At 42.0% G+C, this 24,676-nt stretch overlaps 1 protein-coding gene across 16 annotated transcripts in view; it reads right to left on the bottom strand.

Annotated features, from left to right (window-relative positions):
* The window catches only part of COL5A1 (collagen type V alpha 1 chain), a 387,668-nt gene that overhangs the window by 143,161 nt on the left and 219,831 nt on the right, over positions 1-24,676 (bottom strand). For 15 of the 16 annotated variants that reach the window (XM_056537902.1, XM_056537901.1, XM_056537900.1 and 12 more), the window contains one exon: positions 546-677. In XM_056537902.1, the coding sequence (XP_056393877.1) occupies positions 546-677 (132 nt within the window). Of the gene's footprint in view, positions 1-545; positions 678-5,473; positions 5,523-24,676 lie in introns of all 16 variants that reach the window. The other variant, XM_056537913.1, reaches the window with a different exon arrangement.

Genomic DNA, 24,676 nt, shown 5'->3' on the forward strand with positions numbered 1-24,676 from the left:
CATATTCTGAGGATTTACATATTCTGAGGATTTACATATTCTGAGGATGTATATATTCTGAGGACTTACATATTCTGAGGATTTACATATTCTGAGGATTTACATATTCTGAGGATTTACATATTCTGAGGACTAACATATTCTGAGGATTTACATATTCTGAGGATTTACATATTCTGAGGATTTACATATTCTGAGGATTTACATATTCTGAGGAGTTACATATTCTGAGGATTTACATATTCTGAGGAGTTACATATTCTGAGGAGTTACATATTCTGAGGAGTTACATATTCTGAGGACTAACATATTCTGAGGACTTACATGTTCCGAGGACTAACATATTCCGAGGATTTACATATTCTGAGGATTTACATATTCTGAGGATTTACATATTCCGAGGACTTACATATTCCGAGGACTTACATATTCCGAGGACTTACATATTCCGAGGACTTACATATTCCGAGGACTTACATATTCCGAGGACTTACATATTCCGAGGACTTACATATTCCGAGGACTTACATATTCCGAGGACTTACATATTCATCTTGGTTGGGGTCCTGAGATTGGGGGGTATCGGGAGCGGCGGTGTCACAGTCTGGGCTGTAGTGTTCACAATAATCGAATGCGGCGCGATGATCCGAAACGATTAACAGCTGCTGAATGTCTCCCTGAAAAAGAGGAAAACCGAATAAAATAAGACAAAAGATTCACAACAATGAAACAAAACATTTCCAGGAATGTCAGTGAAGGCGACCATTCTATCCTCTTCTGCCATAGAAACCTAGAGGTTATCTACTGTATATAATAGAGGTCAGTGAGGATATCCTCAGAGGTTACAGGTCAGTTCTAGTCTATATAATAGAGGTCAGTGAGGATATCCTCAGAGGTTACAGTTCAGTTCTAGCCTATATAATAGAGGTCAGTGAGGATATCCTCAGAGGTTACAGTTCAGTTCTAGTCTATATAATAGAGGTCAGTGAGGATATCCTCAGAGGTTACAGTTCAGTTCTAGTCTATATAATAGACGTCAGTGAGGATATCCTCAGAGGCTACAGTTCAGTCCTAGTCTATATAATAGGCGTCAGTGAGGATATCCTCAGAGGCTACAGTTCAGTCCTAGTCTATATAATAGAGATCAGTGAGGATATCCTCAGAGGTTACAGTTCAGTTCTAGTCTATATAATAGAGATCAGTGAGGATATCCTCAGAGGTTACAGTTCAGTCCTAGTCTATATAATAGAGATCAGTGAGGATATCCTCAGAGGTTACAGTTCAGTTCTAGTCTATATAATAGAGGTCAGTGAGGATATCCTCAGAGGTTACAGTTCAGTTCTAGTCTATATAATAGAGGTCAGTGAGGATATCCTCAGAGGTTAAAGTTCAGTTCTAGTCTATATAATAGAGGTCAGTGAGGATATCCTCAGAGGTTACAGTTCAGTTCTAGTCTATATAATAGAGGTCAGTGAGGATATCCTCAGAGGCTACAGTTCAGTTCTAGTCTATATAATAGAGGTCAGTGAGGATATCCTCAGAGGCTATTTATTCTTTATTTTTTGCTCACTAGAAAAAAGCCAAAAGTTTTTAGCAAGTGTGGAGGGAGAAGCAGGGGGAAAGGCAGGGGTGAGCGAGCACCTTCCAGGCCTCTCCCAATTGTTGATTAAACAAACTAAGGCCAGAATGAGACTTCAATTAGGCCGTGTGCCCGGGAATGAATCAGAGTCTGATCCCGATGTGACACAGAGCAGCCGCACCAGAGGAATCCAGCTTTCCAGTACAGTGTCAGAGTTAACACAACTGTCCCAGAAAAGCAGCCAGCTGGGAGGAGGCCCCGTCCCTGATCCAGCAGACACAGTAGGGAGAAAGTTAGTGAACCCTAAAATACTGTGACCGCACAAAAAATGTATCAGCGGGAAATACACTGCTCAAAATAATAAAGGGAACAAACAACACAATGTAACTCCAAGTCACTGACACTTGTGTGAAATCCCACTGTCCACTCAGGAAGAACACCGATTGACAATCAATTTCACATGGAACAGACAACACGTGGAAATTATCAAAGGAATGGTTCTGCAGGTGGTGACCACAGACCACTTCTCAGTTCCTATGCTTCCTGGCTGATGTTTTGGTCCCTTTTGAATGCTGGCGGTGCTTTCACTCTAGTGGTAGCATGAGATGGAGTCTACAACCCACACAAGTGGCTCAGGTAGTGCAGCTCATCCAGGATGGCACATCAATGCGAGCTGTGGCAAGAAGGTTTGCTGTGTCTGTCAGCGTAGTGTCCAGAACATGGAGGCGCTACCAGGAGACAGGCCAGTACATCAGGAGACGTGGAGGAGGCCGTAGGAGGGCAACAACCCAGCAGCAGGACCGCTACCTCCACCTTTGTGCAAGGAGGAGCAGGAGGAGCACTGCCAGAGCCCTGCAAAATGACCTCCAGCAGGACACAAATGTGCATGTGTCCACTCAAACGGTCAGAAACAGACTCCAAGAGGGTGGTATGAGGGCCCGATGTCCACAGGTGGGGGTTGTGCTTACAGCCCAACACCGTGGAGGACGTTTGGCATTTGCCAGAGAACACCAAGATTGGCAAATTCACCACTGGCGCCCTGTGCTCTTCACAGATGAAAGCAGGTTCACACTGAGCACATGTGACAGACGTGACAGTCTGGGTACACCGTGAAGAACGTTCTGCTGCCTGCAATATTGATGCACATCTGGGACGTCTCGCTCCATCCACCACAGACTGTCCAGGAGGTGGCGGATGCTTTAGTCCAGGTCTGGGAGGACATCCCTCAGGAGACCATCCTCCACCTCATCAGGATCATGCCCGGGCGTTGTAGGGAGGTCATACGGGCACGTGGAGGCCACACACACTACTGAGCCTCATTGGGACTTGTATTAAGGACATTACATAACGTTGGATCAGCCTGTAGTGGGGTTTTCCACTGTGATTTTGAGTGACTCCATATCCAGACCTCCAGGGGTTGATGATTTCCATTGATAATTTTTGGTGATTTTGTGGTCAGCGAATTCAACTATGTAAAGAGGAAAGTATTTCATACAATTAGTTCATTCATTCAGATCTAGGATGTGTTATCACAGGGTTACCTTTATTTTTTTGAGCAGTGTAAATCACAGTATAAGGGAATTAAAGGGACTGTCCAGACTTAAAGGATATAAATCTTAATACAGTGCATAGAAAAGAAAGCCAGGTGGCACTCACAGTTAGGTGTGCAGAATCTTCTTTCATTTAGTTAGGATCGGTGCGTTAAAACATCCAACGGGGTGCCGGACTGGCAGTACGTTCGGACATACCGGCGCCCCGCTGGATGTTTTAACGCACCAATCCTAACTAAATGAAAGAAGATTCTGCACACCTAACTGTGAGTGCCACCTGGCTTCCTTTTCTATGCACTGTACTGAACTGTATACCCTCAGGATGGTAGAGCACGGCGGCGTGGCAGAGAGAGGATCGGTATCCCCGTACACTGCGTTCACAGCTCAGGTGTGTGGTTATCACAGTATCAGTGTTACCTGGCTTCTTTTTCTTTGCACTGTACTGAACTGTATACCCTCAGGATGATAGAGGATCGGTATCCCCGTACACTGCGTTCACAGCTCAGGTGTGTGGTTATCACAGTATCAGTGTTACCTGGCTTCTTTTTCTTTGCACTGTACTGAACTGTATACCCTCAGGATGGTAGAGGATCTGTATCCCCGTACACTGCGTTCACAGCTCCGGTGTGCGGTTATCACAGTATCAGTGCCGGATTTCTTTTTCTATGCTCTGTACTGAACTGTATACCCTCAGGATGGTAGAGGATCGGTATCCCCGTACACTGCGTTCACAGCTCAGGTGTGCGGTTATCACAGTATCAGTGTTACCTGGCTTCTTTTTCTATGCTCTGTACTGAACTGTATATCCTCAGGATGGTAGAGGATCTGTATCCCCGTACACTGCGTTCACAGCTCAGGTGTGTGGTTATCACAGTATTAGTGTTACCTGGCTTCTTTTTCTATGCTCTGTACTGAACTGTATACCCTCAGGATGGTAGAGGATCTGTATCCCCGTACACTGCGTTCACAGCTCAGGTGTGTGGTTATCACAGTATCAGTGCCGGATTTCTTTTTCTATGCTCTGTACTGAACTGTATACCCTCAGGATGGTAGAGCACGGCGGCGTGGCAGAGAGAGGATTGGTATCCCCGTACACTGTGTTCACAGCTCCGGTGTGCGGTTATCACAGTATCCGTGCCGGATTTCTTTTTCTATGCTCTGTACTGAACTGTATACCCTCAGGATGGTAGAGGATCGGTATCCCCGTACACTGTGTTCACAGCTCAGGTGTGCGGTTATCACAGTATCAGTGCTGGATTTCTTTTTCTATGCTCTGTACTGAACTGTATACCCTCAGGATGGTAGAGGATCGGTATCCCCGTACACTGCGTTCACAGCTCAGGTGTGTGGTTATCACAGTATCAGTGTTACCTGGCTTCTTTTTCTATGCTCTGTACTGAACTGTATACCCTCAGGATGGTAGAGGATCGGTATCCCCGTACACTGCGTTCACAGCTCAGGTGTGTGGTTATCACAGTATCAGTGTTACCTGGCTTCTTTTTCTATGCTCTGTACTGAACTGTATACCCTCAGGATGGTAGAGGATCTGTATCCCCGTACACTGCGTTCACAGCTCAGGTGTGCGGTTATCACAGTATTAGTGTTACCTGGCTTCTTTTTCTATGCTCTGTACTGAACTGTATACCCTCAGGATGGTAGAGGATCGGTATCCCCGTACACTGCGTTCACAGCTCAGGTGTGTGGTTATCACAGTATCAGTGCTGGATTTCTTTTTCTATGCTCTGTACTGAACTGTATACCCTCAGGATGGTAGAGGATCGGTATCCCCGTACACTGCGTTCACAGCTCAGGTGTGCGGTTATCACAGTATCAGTGTTACCTGGCTTCTTTTTCTATGCTCTGTACTGAACTGTATATCCTCAGGATGGTAGAGGATCGGTACCCCCGTACAGCTCAGGTGTGTGGTTATCACAGTATCAGTGTTACCTGGCTTCTTTTTCTATGCTCTGTACTGAACTGTATACCCTCAGGATGGTAGAGGATCGGTATCTCCGTACACTGCGTTCACAGCTCAGGTGTGCGGTTATCACAGTATCAGTGCTGGATTTCTTTTTCTATGAACCTTATAAATCTTAATCACAGTCAGAAGTAAACTTCCTTATCTACAATGGGACAGATTTACTGTGACTGCGTTTTCTTAGCGATTGTGTCTGATTTATTAATTTGGCATCTGATCTAGAATGACAGCAGCTACAATCTGCCAAATACAAGTGCAAACATAGCAATAAATCAGAGTATCTGTGCTCATATCTTAGATCCAGTGTGCCTCCAGCTGTTGCAAAACTACAATTCCCAGCATGTCTGGAAAGCCAGAAGAGCTCACCTTTTCCCTCCCTGTAGACAGAGACAATAGGAGCTTAGCCTCCTCCTCCCTATAGAAAGAGAAGACAATAGAAGTTCAGCCTCCCTCTCCCTGTAGATAGAGAAGACAATAGGAGCTTAGCATCCACTTCCTTGTAGATAGAGAAGACAGTAGGAGCTCAGCCTCCCCTTCGCTGTAGTTAGAGAAGACAATAGGAGCTCAGCCTCCCCATCCCTGTAGAATGATCTCAGCAAAGGTCACAGGGCATGCCCAGACACCTTTTTTTTATCGATGTCAATGAGACTGCTCCTGTATGTCACCATGGATCCTGCTGTAAAAACAGCTCAGGCAAGATGGCTTCCCCCATAGTAATGAAATAAAAAATAAAATTACAATTTGCAGCAGTAGAAGCATATTGCAGGTTTTCTGCACATAAAATGTCCACATCCAGGAGTACAATCTACAGCAAATTTATGTAACCCTTACAGCACCAGTATTGCCTGTCCCAGGTAACAGGGACAAAATCTCTTAACGTCACTGCACCATTTTGTGCAGTGGTCTCCAAACTGTGGACCTCCATCTGTTGCAAAACAACAACTCCCAGCTGTTGGCTGTCCAGGCATGCTCGGAGTTGTAGTTTTGCAATGGCTAGAGGTTCACAGCTGTCACTGTCTGTACAGAAGGATAAACCTGAAACCTTATTTATTACCATTAGTCACAATTTTATGGTGATCCAATGTTGCACGGCCACAAGTCGCCATATAACCGCAGCCTGAAGGGTCTGAGCACATAAAACTTTCTAAAATTAAACTTTATTTTAGTCTTGTCACCTTGGGATTCTTGTCACGTTTTCTGGACAGAAGTGTTAGGACAAATGTTCCATGTCCGGTGCAGTCAGAAGTAAAGTGGTGAGAGATCTGGAATTCTCTGGGCTTTGTGGTGACTTTGCTTCTCGTGGTGGTTTTGTAATGAAGGCTGTAATATGGTCAGGGCTGTGATTACCAGCACGAGAGAACGATTACATGGAGGCGACTCAATGTGACATCACTGTCCGGGGATAACTCATTCTTTATGAAGCCTCAGAGTAATGTCTCACATACCACAGGTACATGGTCGCCAACTATTTCTTATAAAGTGGCGCTCCACTGTGTAAAATCCCTAAAAGGATCTGTGATCACAAAGTAGCTGCCTGCTGGACCCCAGAGATCCGCTGTAATCTATGGAGAAACATGTGATATTATGCGTTACACAAAGTCTATTCACATTAATGTGGTGTCTGTGTGATGCCGGGCTGGACGGGTCTACCAGAGAAGAGATGCTCTTTGTACCCCTCACTCCGGCCAAGAGTGAATTACACAATCTGAATTACCTAGTAGATTGTATGAAAATGGGATTGAGAACCCCTCAAATACCCCAACTGTGTGGTGATGAGCCAAGAGTAATGCAGTAATACAAAAATGGGTGATAAAGTCCTCTAAGCTGCTGTACCTAGGCCTATCATACGTGAAAGTGTCTGCTGAGCTGCTGTATCTAATCCTATCATGTGTGATACTGTCTAATGAGCTGCTGTATCTAATCCTATCATGTGTGATACTGTCTGCTGAGGTGATGTATCTAATCCTATCATTTGTGATACTGTCTGCTCAGCTTCTGTATCTAATTCTATCATGTGTGATACTGCCTGATGAGGTGATGTATCTAATCCTATCATGTGTGATACTGTCTGCTGAGCCACTGTATCTAATCCTATCATGTGTGATACTGTCTGATGAGCTGATGTATCTAATCCTATCATGTGTGATACTGTCTGCTGAGCCCCTGTATCTAATTCTATCATGTGTTATACTGTCTGCTAAGCTGCTGTATCTAATTCTATCATGTGTGATACTGTCTGCTCAGCTGCTGTATCTAGGCCAATAATGTGTGATACTATCTACTGCTGTATCTAGACCTACATGTGTGATACTGTCTTCTAAGCCAATAGGTAAATCCTATCTTGTGTGATACGTTCTGCAAAGCCATGTACCTAAGCCCTACTGCATATGATACAGACTATTGAGCATAGTATATAACACAGGCCACTGAGCATTTACCTTTTTAGCAGGTGACCTCCATCTCTAGGACAACAAACCCCTGGGAAGTATTTTACGAATACAAGATAAAAATCTGTAGATTTTTTTGGAAAATGATGAGGCTGATCAAATAACATGCATATATATATATAAGTAATGTAGAAGAAATGTACAAGTAATGTATAAATAATGTAGGAGAAATGTTATTCATTCAGATCGTGATTTTTTTTGCGTTTTAAGACACAATGCCCTGGGCAGGGGGGACGGCGTACAGTTTGGGAATATATGAGTAACCAAGATTAAATAGAAAACAGATGCAGACGGCGCATAAACTAGGTAACCACAGAACGTTCTGAAGGAGATGAATGATAGGTTAAATTTCACTACTGCTAAGACAATATTCCCATTTTCCAATCCGCTCACTTTCTGCTGATGTAAGGGGAACGGACACTTATTTTGTTCTCGGTTAATATTATGTTTTGAGAGCTGAGAACAGACAGAAGTCTGCAGAAACTATCACGTTTCCTCCAAGTCGAGTCCGCGGAGGTCATTACCAGCGGCCATTGTGATGACTTTATGGAAGGTGATATATATATATATACAATATATACACGTCAGGGTCTGGGCTTGGGGGGGGGGGGGGGATGTGCGAAAACAAATGAAAGATTGTGTATGTATACTGAAGGGAAAGGAAAACTTCATTATGTCTCAGGAGGCCTGGTAGGAAGGTAGAGGATCAGCAATGAGAAAGGAGCTTCCGATGGGGCGGAAGGGGGATAGAGAGAAGTAAGACATAAGGAAAGACTCCGAGCATGAACACATACTTTTAGACATCTTAAATAACTTAAATGGGCACTGTCAGATACAAAAACATTTGATATGTTGTAAAGCTTGTATAACCAATAGGTTTTGCAATTGCTTTCATTAGAAAATGTTCAGTATTTCATATAGAAAAAGCCAGTCAAACAACTGCCCCCCTGCCTGCTTGGAGACATACTAGTCCTGCTGTGTCCATGCGTCATGGACACACTTCCTTGATTGACACCTGTGAGTGCAGGGCTAATCCTCCCACTGTCAGCTTGTGTCCCGCTAATGTCAGTGAGGACATGCTGGGATTTGTAGTTTTGCTAATGCTAGGGGAGATGTAAGCAGACAGCATACTGAGGGAGGGGGCGGAGACCTGCACAGTGAGGCCACGCCCCCTCCCTTTGAGAGGCATTTAGACTAGTGAGCTAAATTAAAAGTGTAGTAAAATAAATAAATAAAGGTCCTAGACACATAAAAATAATATGTACATGGTCAGGATTAGGTACTGAGTGACTATTAAAACATTTTTTTTGCTTTTTTGTTGGATCTGACGGGTACGCTTTAAGCCCAGGTCTAGGTATTTTACTTAATTTGTTTCACAAGAAATTCCCCTTTTAGGGTGTATTCAGACTTACAGTATCCTGCACATTATTGATACCAAGCATTTGAAGTTGCAGATTTTATGATATAAACTAAATGACTAAATGCAGTTTTAAATATGCTGCTTTAAATCCTGCACATCAAATATGTACAGGATACTGTTAGTGTGAATAGACCCTTATAGAGTAAGTCAGTGTTTCCCAACTAGGGTACCTGTAGCTGTTGAAAAACTACAACTCCCAGCATGCCCGGACAGCCTAGATCAGTGGTCTTCAGACTGTGGACCTCCCAGCTGTTGCAAAACTACAACTCCCAGCATGCACAGGCAGCCTAGATCAGTGGTCTCCAAACTGTGGGTTCTAGCTGTTGCAAAACTACAACTCCCAGCATGCCCGGACAGCCTAGATCAGTGGTCTTCAGACTGTGGACCTCCCAGCTGTTGCAAAACTACAACTCCCAGCATGCACAGGCAGCCTAGATCAGTGGTCTCCAAACTGTGGGTTCTAGCTGTTGCAAAACTACAACTCCCAGCATGCACAGGCCGCCTAGATCAGTGGTCTCCAAACTGTGGGTTCTAGCTGTTGCAAAACTACAACTCCCAGCATGCCCGGACAGCCTTTGGCTGTCCGGGCATGCTGGGAGTTGTAGTTTTGCAACATCTGGGGGCACCGTTGTTGTAAATCACCGGTGTAAGTGTTTACATCTATATAAAAAGTTTTTTTTTAAGTTGCAGACTCTGCTCAATCTTCTCCGATTTATTACTTTATATGTTACATCGAAGAAACCATAAGAAATTCTTGATAGGAATGTTCAATAGTGTGTATTAAAACAATGCACACGAAAATGGGATCTATATGGGAATAGGAATACCACATATTGAAAGTGGCATAAAAAGATGGATTTAATAAAGAGAAACAAAAACGTACAGAAAACGCATTTCAAGTCTGGACTAGACTATAAGGTGACTGCGTTTCAAGTGTGAATGAAGAGTCTAGATCACTATTGTTTGTTGGCATCTATTAGGGAGCACGATAAGGGGGGGGGCAGTACACACTAGGGGTGCACGTCTTGTTCTTTGTTCTACAGTATTTTGGTAGGAATGTTGTAATTTACGGGACATTCCTTGTAATAGAATAGGGCGGATCAGAAGACATACAGCCAGAGCCCATGACACCACAAAGTTCACCACACTGTCTGGGGTCAAGCTGCAGGCACCTTAGGAAACCAGACTGTAATAATCCAAGAAAAGGGAAAGGAGCTGTGATTTGTGGTTCCCCAGGCTCAGGGGGAGATTTACACTCTGTAGGGCAGGAAGAGGCAATACCCCTCTACCAGTCACAACAGTCACTGCACCAATAAAGCAGCAGCGAAATGGGAGGATTGGACGATGACCTACAAAAATGTGACCCTGACGGACATATGTCACCCTACAGGACATCTGCTAAAGAGAAGACACCAGGACGGACACAGTGAGGCAGCTGCGGGCCATAAATACTAAGGATGTAAACAAGTGTATAAGAATGGATACAGACCTATACGTAATAAACAAGGACACCTACAGAGATGGCGCATATAATGGACACAGACCTATACGTAATAAACAAGGACACCTACAAAGATGGCGCATATAATGGATACATATCTATACATAATAAACAAGGACACCTACAAAGATGGCGCATATAATGGATACAGACCTATACGTAATAAACAAGGAAACCTACAAAGATGGCGCATATAATGGATACAGACCTATACGTAATAAACAAGGAAACCTACAAAGATGGCGCATATAATGGATACAGACCTATACGTAATAAACAAGGACACCTACAAAGATGGCGCATATAATGGATACAGACCTATACGTAATAAACAAGGACACCTACAAAGATGGCGCATATAATGGATACAGACCTATACGTAATAAACAAGGAAACCTACAAAGATGGCGCATATAATGGATACAGACCTATACGTAATAAACAAGGAAACCTACAAAGATGGCGCATATAATGGATACAGACCTATACGTAATAAACAAGGACACCTACAAAGATGGCGCATATAATGGATACAGACCTATACGTAATAAACAAGGACACCTACAAAGATGGCCCATATAATGGATACAGACCTATATGTAATAAACAAGGAAACCTACAAAGATGGCGCATATAATGGATACAGACCTATACGTAATAAACAAGGACACCTACAAAGATGGCCCATATAATGGATACAGACCTATACGTAATAAACAAGGACACCTACAAAGATGGCCCATATAATGGATACAGACCTATATGTAATAAACAAGGAAACCTACAAAGATGGCGCATATAATGGATACAGACCTATACGTAATAAACAAGGACACCTACAAAGATGGCGCATATAATGGATACAGACCTATACGTAATAAACAAGGACACCTACAAAGATGGCCCATATAATGGATACAGACCTATATGTAATAAACAAGGAAACCTACAAAGATGGCGCATATAATGGATACAGACCTATACGTAATAAACAAGGACACCTACAAAGATGGCGCATATAATGGATACATATCTATACATAATAAACAAGGACACCTACAAAGATGGCGCATATAATGGATACAGACCTATACGTAATAAACAAGGACACCTACAAAGATGGCGCATATAATGGATACATATCTATACATAATAAATAAGGACACCTACAAAGATGGCGCATATAATGGATACATACCTATACATAATAAACAAGGACACCCACAAAGATGGCGCATATAATGGATACATATCTATACATAATAAACAAGGACACCTACAAAGATGGCGCATATAATGGATACATATCTATACATAATAAACTAAGGACACCTACAAAGATGGCGCATATAATGGATACATATCTATACATAATAAACAAGGACACCTACAAAGATGGTGCATATAATGGATACAGACCTAAACATAATAAACAAGGACATATACAAAGATGGCGCATATAATGGATACAGACCTATACATAATAAACAAGGACACCTACAAAGATGCCGCATATAATGGATACAGGCCTATACGTAATAAACAAGGACACCTACAAAGATGGCGCATATAATGGATACATATCTATACATAATAAACTAAGGACACCTACAAAGATGGCGCATATAATGGATACAAACCTATACATTATAAACTAAGGACACCTACAAAGATGGCGCATATAATGGATACATATCTATACATAATAAACAAGGACACCTACAAAGATGGCGCATATAATGGATACATATCTATTCATAATAAACAAGGACACCTACAAAGATGGCGCATATAATGGATACATACCTATACATAATAAACAAGGACACCTACAAAGATGGCACATATAATGGATACAGACCTATACATAATAAACAAGGACACCTACAAAGATGGCGCATATAATGGATACATATCTATACATAATAAACTAAGGACACCTACAAAGATGGCGCATATAATGGATACAAACCTATACATTATAAACTAAGGACACCTACAAAGATGGCGCATATAATGGATACATATCTATACATAATAAACAAGGACATCTACAAAGATGGCGCATATAATGGATACAGACCTATACGTAATAAACAAGGACACCTACAAAGATGGCGCATATAATGGATACATACCTATACATAATAAACAAGGACACCCACAAAGATGGCGCATATAATGGATACATATCTATACATAATAAACAAGGACACCTACAAAGATGGCGCATATAATGGATACATATCTATACATAATAAACTAAGGACACCTACAAAGATGGCGCATATAAATGGATACAGACCTATACGTAATAAACAAGGACACCTACAAAGATGGCGCATATAATGGATACAAACCTATACATTATAAACTAAGGACACCTACAAAGATGGCGCATATAATGGATACATATCTATACATAATAAACAAGGACACCTACAAAGATGGCGCATATAATGGATACAAACCTATACATTATAAACTAAGGACACCTACAAAGATGGCGCATATAATGGATACATATCTATACATAATAAACAAGGACACCTACAAAGATGGCGCATATAATGGATACAGACCTATACATAATAAACAAGGACACCTACAAAGATGGCGCATATAATGGATACAGACCTATACATAATAAACAAGGACACCAACAAAGATGGCGCATATAATGGATACAGACCTATACATAATAAACAAGGACACCTACCAAGATGGCGCATATAATGGATACAGACCTATACATAATAAACAAGGACACCTACAAAGATGGCGCATATAATGGATACATATCTATACATAATAAATAAGGACACCTACAAAGATGGCGCATATAATGGATACATATCTATACATAATAAACAAGGACACCAACAAAGATGGCGCATATAATGGATACATACCTATACATAATAAACAAGGACACCTACAAAGATGGCGCAGATAATGGATACAGACCTATACATAATAAACAAGGACACCAACAAAGATGGCGCATATAATGGATACATATCTATACATAATAAACAAGGACATCTACAAAGATGGCGCATATAATGGATACAGACCTATACATAATAAACAAGGACACCTACAAAGATGGCGCATATAATGGATACATACCTATACATAATAAACAAGGACACCTACAAAGATGGTGCAGATAATGGATACAGACCTATACATTATAAACTAAGGACACCTACAAAGATGGCGCATATAATGGATACATATCTATACATAATAAACAAGGACATCTACAAAGATGGCGCATATAATGGATACAGACCTATACATAATAAACAAGGACATCTACAAAGATGGCGCATATAATGGATACAGACCTATACGTAATAAACAAGGACACCTACAAAGATGGCGCATATAATGGATACATATCTATACGTAATAAATAAGGACACCTACAAAGATGGCGCATATAATGGATACATACCTATACATAATAAACAAGGACACCCACAAAGATGGCGCATATAATGGATACATATCTATACATAATAAACAAGGACACCTACAAAGATGGCGCATATAATGGATACATATCTATACATAATAAACTAAGGACACCTACAAAGATGGCGCATATAAATGGATACAGACCTATACGTAATAAACAAGGACACCTACAAAGATGGCGCATATAATGGATACAAACCTATACATTATAAACTAAGGACACCTACAAAGATGGCGCATATAATGGATACATATCTATACATAATAAACAAGGACACCTACAAAGATGGCGCATATAATGGATACAAACCTATACATTATAAACTAAGGACACCTACAAAGATGGCGCATATAATGGATACATATCTATACATAATAAACAAGGACACCTACAAAGATGGCGCATATAATGGATACAGACCTATACATAATAAACAAGGACACCTACAAAGATGGCGCATATAATGGATACAGACCTATACATAATAAACAAGGACACCAACAAAGATGGCGCATATAATGGATACAGACCTATACATAATAAACAAGGACACCTACAAAGATGGCGCATATAATGGATACAGACCTAAACATAATAAACAAGGACACCTACAAAGATGGCGCATATAATGGATACATATCTATACATAATAAATAAGGACACCTACAAAGATGGCGCATATAATGGATACATATCTATACATAATAAACAAGGACACCAACAAAGATGGCGCATATAATGGATACATACCTATACATAATAAACAAGGACACCTACAAAGATGGCGCAGATAATGGATACAGACCTATACATAATAAACAAGGACACCAACAAAGATGGCGCATATAATGGATACATATCTATACATAATAAACAAGGACATCTACAAAGATGGCGCATATAATGGATACAGACCTATACATAATAAACAAGGACACCTACAAAGATGGCGCATATAATGGATACATACCTATACATAATAAACAAGGACACCTACAAAGATGGCGCAGATAATGGATACAGACCTATACATAATAAACAAGGACACCAACAAAGATGGCGCATATAATGGATACATACCTATACATAATAAACAAGGACACCTACAAAGATGGCGCAGATAATGGATACAGACCTATACATAATAAACAAGGACACCAACAAAGATGGCGCATATAATGGATACAGACCTATACATAATAAACAAGGACACCAACAACAGTCTGATGGCAGATATAATATAATCTGCTATGAAGTGATACAATGTCAGAACTTCCAAGGAACTGCCCTCTGTGATCTAAAATATTCCAAATATATATGAGAGCACTACAACAAAACTTTACCATCACATGCTAACCAATACATAGTAACCACAATGTATCCACGTATTGATACATTGTAACTGCTGGCAAAACAAGCAACAAGCATCAGAACAAGAACAGATCCTGAGCATAGTAATGGACAAGAAACCTATAGGTAACAATGTATTTCTTATACATACTGATACATTGTAACTGCTGGCAAAATAACAAGAACAGATACTGAGCAAAGTAATGGACAAACAGCCTATAGATAACAATATATTTCTTTCACATACTGATACATTGTAACTGCTGGCAAAATAAGCAACAAGCATCAGAACAAGAACAGATGCTGAGCATAGTAATGGACAAACCACCTATAGATGCTGAGCATAGTAATGGACGCTTCCTATAGATCCTGAGCATAGTAATGGACGCTTCCTATAGATCCTGAGCATAGTAATGGACGCTTCCTATAGATCCTGAGCATAGTAATGGACGCTTCCTATAGATCCTGAGCATAGTAATGGACGCTTCCTATAGATCCTGAGCATAGTAATGGACAAACAACCTATAGATGCTGAGCATAGTAATGGACGCTTCCTATAGATGCTGAGCATAGTAATGGACGCTTCCTATAGATGCTGAGCATAGTAATGGACGCTTCCTATAGATGCTGAGCATAGTAATGGACACTTCCTATAGATCCTGAGCATAGTAATGGACGCTTCCTATAGATGCTGAGCATAGTAATGGACGCTTCCTATAGATCCTGAGCATAGTAATGGACGCTTCCTATAGATGCTGAGCATAGTAATGGACACTTCCTATAGATGCTGAGCATAGTAATGGACACTTCCTATAGATGCTGAGCATAGTAATGGACACTTCCTATAGATCCTGAGCATAGTAATGGACGCTTCCTATAGATCCTAAGCATAGTAATGGACGCTTCCTATAGATCCTGAGCATAGTAATGGACGCTTCCTATAGATGCTGAGCATAGTAATGGACACTTCCTATAGATGCTGAGCATAGTAATGGACGCTTCCTATAGATGCTGAGCATAGTAATGGACACTTCCTATAGATCCTGAGCATAGTAATGGACAAACCACCTATAGATGCTGAGCATAGTAATGGACGCTTCCTATAGATGCTGAGCATAGTAATGGACACTTCCTATAGATCCTGAGCATAGTAATGGACAAACCACCTATAGATGCTGAGCATAGTAATGGACAAACAGCCTATAGATCCTGAGTATAGTAATCGACAAACAACCTATAGATGCTGAGCATAGTAATGGACGCTTCCTATAGATCCTGAGCATAGTAATGGACGCTTCCTATAGATCCTGAGCATAGTAATGGACGCTTCCTATAGATGCTGAGCATAGTAATGGACAAACAGCCTATAGATCCTGAGAATAGTAATGGACAAACAACCTATAGATGCTGAGCATAGTAATGGACGCTTCCTATAGATCCTGAGCATAGTAATGGACGCTTCCTATAGATCCTGAGCATAGTAATGGACGCTTCCTATAGATCCTGAGAATAGTAATGGACAAACAACCTATAGATGCTGAGCATAGTAATGGACGCTTCCTATAGATCCTGAGCATAGTAATGGACGCTTCTTATAGATCCTGAGCATAGTAATGGACACTTCCTATAGATGCTGAGCATAATAATGGACGCTTCCTATAGATCCTGAGCATAGTAATGGACACTTCCTATAGATGCTGAGCATAATAATGGACGCTTCCTATAGATCCTGAGCATAGTAATGGACGCTTCCTATAGATCCTGAGCATAGTAATGGACGCTTCCTATAGATGCTGAGCATAGTAATGGACGCTTCCTATAGATCCTGAGCATAGTAATGGACACCTCCTATAGATGCTGAACATAGTAATGGACGCTTCCTATAGATGCTGAGCATAGTAATGGACGCTTCTTATAGATCCTGAGCATAGTAATGGACGCTTCCTATAGATGCTGAGCATAGTAATGGACGCTTCCTATAGATGCTGAGCATAGTAATGGACGCTTCCTATAGATCCTGAGCATAGTAATGGACGCTTCCTATAGATCCTGAGCATAGTAATGGACGCTTCCTATAGGTAACAAAGCGTAAGTCATGCCCTATATTGATACAATGCATCAGCCCCACAATAATGAAATAATGGAACAGACAAGGGGGAAATCTGCTTACTGGCCAAAAATGTAAACTTCACGGGCTAAACATAGGAAAGGGTCACTAATTTCTTAGCAAAATAGCTTCGCACAAAAATATGCCACTTTAAAAAAAAAATTTAACACCAGAAAACTATCACGCAAGCCTTGATATATTGCCTCCCCCTATATACCTTGTATGTAATGATAAGTGATGAAAAATATTATATTACAATAGATGACTGTTCACATACATCTAGTTCCTGATTTTGACCATCCTCACATTCCGTTATGTAATACTGTTTTCTATGTGGTCCTTATTTGTGGTGAGACGGCTGTTGTGGCGGTTGTTCCTTTTTTGTGTTATTTAATTGTTGTATTGTAAAAGCCTAAATAAAATAAAAAAAATATTACAATAGATTAAAATGTTTAAATATAAAATGTTATCCCCGGATTTACGTGAGTAGGTAGGAATCTTAGGACAGATAGGCCACTTTACTTCATCCATTCCTCTAGCTACAAGACCATGGCCTCCAGCCTTTGGCTGTCAGGGCATGCTGGGAGTTGTAGTTCTGCACAGGTTGTAATCTGTTGATATATATGGCTCAGCTCTTCTGGTAGTAATGCTGCTGCTTTTGCTTTTCATTGCAGTTGTTACATTGTACATATAAGGAAGGAGTCCGCAGCTTCGCCAGAAAAGGTTTTAAAGCGAAGGTGCAGATTCTAAACAAAGGGAAGGATTCTCACAGTCTACAATGACAATGTCTCAGCTCCAAACACCTCAGACCTCATCCTCAACGTATTCATTATCGGAGAGATTTACAGAACCCACGTCTATTCCAAACATGGTAACAGAAACGAAGGACCTGAAAACTGCAAAGAAATCTCTGCAAAGTGACATGTAAAATATATACAGTGCTGCCTCAAGTTACAATATTAATTGGTACCAGGACGACCATTGTATGTTGAATCCATTGTATGTTGAGACCAGAACTCTATGGAAACCTGGTAATTGGTTCTGAAGCCACCAAAATGTCATCCAAAAATAGGAAAATGTGAGGATTAAAGATAAATAAGTAGATAACTAATATAGATAAAGCAAATCCTTCCATATAAAAGTAATAAAGATCTGCTGGGAGCTGTAATCACGGTCTATGTAAGTGTTTCCCAGAGAGGGTGCCTCCAGCTGTAGCAAAACTATAACTCCCATTATGCTAGGCTTTGCAGTTTTGGAGACACACTGGTTGGTAAACACTGCTCGAAGTTCCAGGATTTAAAGGGGTACTCCACTGCTCCAGTGGCCAGAACGTTTTGTTCCAAACGCTGGGTGCCAGCTGCGGGGGTCGTGACATCATGGCCACGCCCCTCGTGATGTCACGCAACGCTCCCTCAGTGCAAGTCTATGGGAGGGGGCGTGGCGACTGCCACGCCCCCTCCCATAGACTTGCACTGAGGGGGCGTTGCGTGACATCACGAGGGGCGTGGATGTGACATCACGACCCCTGCAGCCCGCACCCAGTGTTCGGAACAAAATGTTCTGGACGCTGGGGCAGTGGAGTACCCCTTTAAGACTCTGTTCCCAATGTTTAGTAAAGAGAGGGGGCGCCATTTGTCCTGTCACTCTCAGCACCATAAACATTGAATGGTGAAGGTCATACGCCAGCCGCTCCACTCAGACTTCTCCTCACTGGGGTCATCATGCAGGAGAATCGGGGGCTCATGGCTTCCATTCTAATGATCAGTAAGACCCCCAGTGATCAGACATGTACCCTCTATCCTGTCCATATGTAATAAAAGTATTTTTTTTATTTTTGAGGAAAAATCCTTGAGGCTAAGTTCACACAATGGAAAATTTTCAGAAAGCATGGGCAGACATTCTGCAAATTGTCAAGTTCTGCCGGCACTAGGACCACTCGGAAACGCGCAGTCTCCACTGGCTCCAATGCATTTTCAAACTGAATTAACATGTTCATTGTTTCTGCGGACGCCAAAATCGCCACAATAGTTCCGCTGTGTGCAGGGTGCAGTAAAATCCCTTTAAAATCAATGGGACTCTGCTAAAGAGGAATTTTTCAGTGGAATTCTGCTTGTAAATTTTGGACGTGTGACCATAGCCTTACAGGGAAGCTCTCCGCAGCTCTGCACCCGTACAATTGCTGACTACATTATGGGTTGGCGAGAAGAGGTTAATGATACAGTTATCTCTGTTATACAGAACTCAGGGTATTTTAATGTCCGATGTTAAAGGGAAAATGTCATCATAAAATGACCTATTGTTTAAATCAACTTTTTATGTTAAACATATTATTATTATTTTTTTTTTTTTTTTTTTTTTTTTTCTTTTTCTAATTTTCCGTTTTTCTATCTATATTATAGAATAATCCTGAAATCTTGCAGTTTGAACTCTGGTTTTAACACATGGTAAGTTTGCACTTCTCTTTGTGTTCTCTGTATATTGCGATTTTAGGTCTCAAAACCCCCAAATGATTCTCTGTAAGATTAATATTTTGCAATGTACCATAAAAGGGAATAAGACTGGTCCGGACTCAGGTACCTCGGCCCCCAGGCGATTATTCACATTTCTTTGTCAATCAGCAGAACTATGTAAATGTGACGCTCTGGAGGATTGCAGCGGCAGCAGGTAGAATGTCACTACTACGTTCTATGTATAGAGATGATATACTGTACAGTGATCCCTCAACTTACAATGGCCTCAACATACAAAAGTTTCAACATACAATGGTCTTTTCTGGACCATAGTAACTTGAAACCAGACTCAACATACAATGCTTTGGAATCTGCAAAACGTGTCAATGGCTGGAAGAACCGACCAATCAGAATGGATATTTCACTGGTAAAACCCCTATATTCCCAAAGTGTATGCACTGACTGGTGTCTGGTAGCGCCCCCTACAGTACAGGGAGGTATTACATGTTCTGTACTCTTTACCTGTATTACTGAAGTGTATGCACTGACTGGTGTCTGGTAGCGCCCCCTACAGTACAGGGAGGGATTACATGTTCTGTACTCTTTACCTGTATTACTGAAGTGTATGCACTGACTGGTGTCTGGTAGCGCCCCCAACAGTACAGGGAGGTATAACATGATCTGTACTCTTTACCTGTATTACTGAAGTGTATGCACTGACTGGTGTCTGGTAGCGCCCCTTACAGTACAGGGAGGTATTACATGTTCTGTACTCTTTACCTGTATTACTGATGTTTATGCAGTGACTGGTGTCTGGTAGCGCCCCCTACAGTACAGGGAGGTATTACATGTTCTGTACTCTTTACCTGTATTACTGAAGTGTATGTACTGACTGGTGTCTGGTAGCACCCCCTACAGTACAGGGAGGTATTACATGTTCTGTACTCTTTACCTGTATTACTGAAGTGTATGCACTGACTGGTGTCTGGTAGCGCCCCCTACAGTACAGGGAGTTATTACATGTTCTGTACTCTACCTGTCCCAGGGTTAGCTGCTCCTTTGGACACCAGGTGAGGGCGGCTCCATTTTCCTTTTTTTAGGACATTGCGTGTTCTGTACAGGACCCTGAAGAAGCTTCTGTCCTCTACATAGACCAGTGTTTCCCAAAGAGGTTGCCTCCAGCTGTTGCAAAACTATAACTCCCAGCATGCCCGGACAGCCTTTGGCTGTCTGGGCATGCTGGGAGTTTTAGTTTTGCAACAGCTGGAGGCACCCTGGTTGGGAAACACTGACATGGACAGTGATTTACAGCTCCCAGCAGCTATTTATTATTTTATATATAAGGATTTGCTTTATCTATATTAGTTATCTACTTATTTATCTTTAATCCTCACTTTTTCCTATTTTTGGATGACATTTTGGTGGCTTCAGAACCAATTACCAGGTTTCGATAGAGTTCTGGTCTCAAAATACAATGGTTTCAACATACAATGGTCGTCCTGAAACCAATTAATATTGTAACTTGAGGGACCACTGTATATATGGTGCAACTGTACGTGAACGACTGTGGTGGTGACTGAATAGAAAGGTCAGCTCCTGTACAGCGCTGCAGAACATGTTGGTGCTATATGAATACATTCTCAATATCTTGGAAAGAGTTAACATGACGGCTACTTTCCCTGTACCATGTATAAGTGGCTGCATTCTCCAGGAGACCCTCGCCATGTCCTCTCAGTGGTTTGCATGAATAGGGCCCTTTGTTGTGTGTGACCTGTCAGACCCCGACACATCTGACCGCCCTCCATGCCTCTCACTATCTCCCTTGTATGACCACATGGAAAAAATGATTCCGGACAGATAGAAGAGGATAGAGATCCCATGGGGGGCGCAGTGTCCGAGACTAATGGCCAAGTGCAACACTTGACTCGTCTATTACCCGCACACATGACATCATGGATAGAGAGAGAGAAGAATGGCCGGGGAATTCCACAGACACTCGGCTTGTTTAGGTAAGAGACAATTTTACAAAAGGCGCCTTGGAATGGACCAATATACAGTCTATATCAGTGGTCTTCAAATTGTGGACCTCCAGATGCTGCAAAACTACAACTCCCAGCATGCCCGGACAGCCAACGGCTCTCCGGTCATGCTGGGGGTTGTAGTTTTGCAGAGTTTGGAGACTCGTCTGTACACTTCACTGCGACCTTATTAAAGTAGCGCAAAAAATGAACATCAACTCCTATACTAACAGAAAAATACAGTCTATGTACAGTCTACAACACCACCAGCAGTTGTCATACAGCAATGACTACCACAACACCAGCAGTTGTCATACAATGACTACCACATCACCAGCAGTTGTCATACAATGACTACCACACCACCAGCAGTTGTCATACAGCAATGACTACCACACCACCAGCAGTTGTCATACAATGACTACCACAACACCAGCAGTTGTCATACAATGACTACCACACCACCAGCAGTTGTCATACAATGACTACCACACCACCAGCAGTTGTCATACAATGACTACCACACCACCAGCAGTTGTCATACAATGACTACCACATCACCAGCAGTTGTCATACAGCAATGACTACCACAACACCAGCAGTTGTCATACAATGACTACCACACCACCAGCAGTTGTCATACAATGACTACCACAACACCAGCAGTTGTCATACAATGACTACCACAACACCAGCAGTTGTCATACAATGACTACCACAACATCAGCAGTTGTTATACAATGACTACCACACCACCAGCAGTTGTCATACAGCAATGACTACCACACCACCAGCAGTTGTCATACAATGACTACCACACCACCAGCAGTTGTTATACAATGGCGACCACAACACCAGCAGTTGTTATACAATGGCGACCACAACACCAGCAGTTGTCATACGGCAATGACTACCACAACACCAGCAGTTGTCATACAATGAGTACCACACCACCAGCAGTTGTCATACAATGACTACCACAACACCAGCAGTTGTTATACAATGACTACCACAACACCAGCAGTTGTCATACAATGACTACCACACCACCAGCAGTTGTCATACAATGACTACCACACCACCAGCAGTTGTCATACAATGACTACCACAACACCAGCAGTTGTCATACAATGACTACCACACCACCAGCAGTTGTCATACAGCAATGACTACCACACCACCAGCAGTTGTTATACAATGACTACCACACCACCAGCAGTTGTCATACAATGACTACCACACCACCAGCAGTTGTCATACAATGGCGACCACAACACCAGCAGTTGTCATACAGCAATGACTACCACACCACCAGCAGTTGTCATACAGCAATGACTACCACACCACCAGCAGTTGTTATACAATGACTACCACACCACCAGCAGTTGTCATACAGCAATGACTACCACACCACCAGCAGTTGTCATACAATGACTACCACAACACCAGCAGTTGTCATACAATGACTACCACAACACCAGCAGTTGTCATACAATGAGTACCACAACACCAGCAGTTGTCATACAATGACTACCACACCACCAGCAGTTGTCATACAATGACTACCACACCACCAGCAGTTGTCATACAATGACTACCACATCACCAGCAGTTGTCATACGGCAATGACTACCACACCACCAGCAGTTGTCATACCATGGCGACCACAACACCAGCAGTTGTCATACAATGAGTACCACACCACCAGCAGTTGTCATACAATGACTACCACACCACCAGCAGTTGTCATACAGCAATGACTACCACACCACCAGCAGTTGTCATACAATGACTACCACACCACCAGCAGTTGTCATACAGCAATGACTACCACACCACCAGCAGTTGTCATACAATGAGTACCACACCACCAGCAGTTGTCATACAATGACTACCACAACACCAGCAGTTGTCATACAATGACTACCACACCACCAACGGCTCTCCGGTCATGCTGGGGGTTGTAGTTTTGCAGAGTTTGGAGACTCGTCTGTACACTTCACTGCGACCTTATTAAAGTAGCGCAAAAAATGAACATCAACTCCTATACTAACAGAAAAATACAGTCTATGTACAGTCTACAACACCACCAGCAGTTGTCATACAGCAATGACTACCACAACACCAGCAGTTGTCATACAATGACTACCACATCACCAGCAGTTGTCATACAATGACTACCACACCACCAGCAGTTGTCATACAGCAATGACTACCACACCACCAGCAGTTGTCATACAATGACTACCACAACACCAGCAGTTGTCATACAATGACTACCACACCACCAGCAGTTGTCATACAATGACTACCACACCACCAGCAGTTGTCATACAATGACTACCACACCACCAGCAGTTGTCATACAATGACTACCACATCACCAGCAGTTGTCATACAGCAATGACTACCACAACACCAGCAGTTGTCATACAATGACTACCACAACACCAGCAGTTGTCATACAATGACTACCACACCACCAGCAGTTGTCATACAATGACTACCACAACACCAGCAGTTGTCATACAATGACTACCACAACATCAGCAGTTGTTATACAATGACTACCACACCACCAGCAGTTGTCATACAGCAATGACTACCACACCACCAGCAGTTGTCATACAATGACTACCACACCACCAGCAGTTGTTATACAATGGCGACCACAACACCAGCAGTTGTTATACAATGGCGACCACAACACCAGCAGTTGTCATACGGCAATGACTACCACAACACCAGCAGTTGTCATACAATGAGTACCACACCACCAGCAGTTGTCA

This window comes from Hyla sarda, chromosome 9 (assembly GCF_029499605.1).
Source record: "Hyla sarda isolate aHylSar1 chromosome 9, aHylSar1.hap1, whole genome shotgun sequence".
Lineage (NCBI taxonomy): Eukaryota > Metazoa > Chordata > Amphibia > Anura > Hylidae > Hyla > Hyla sarda.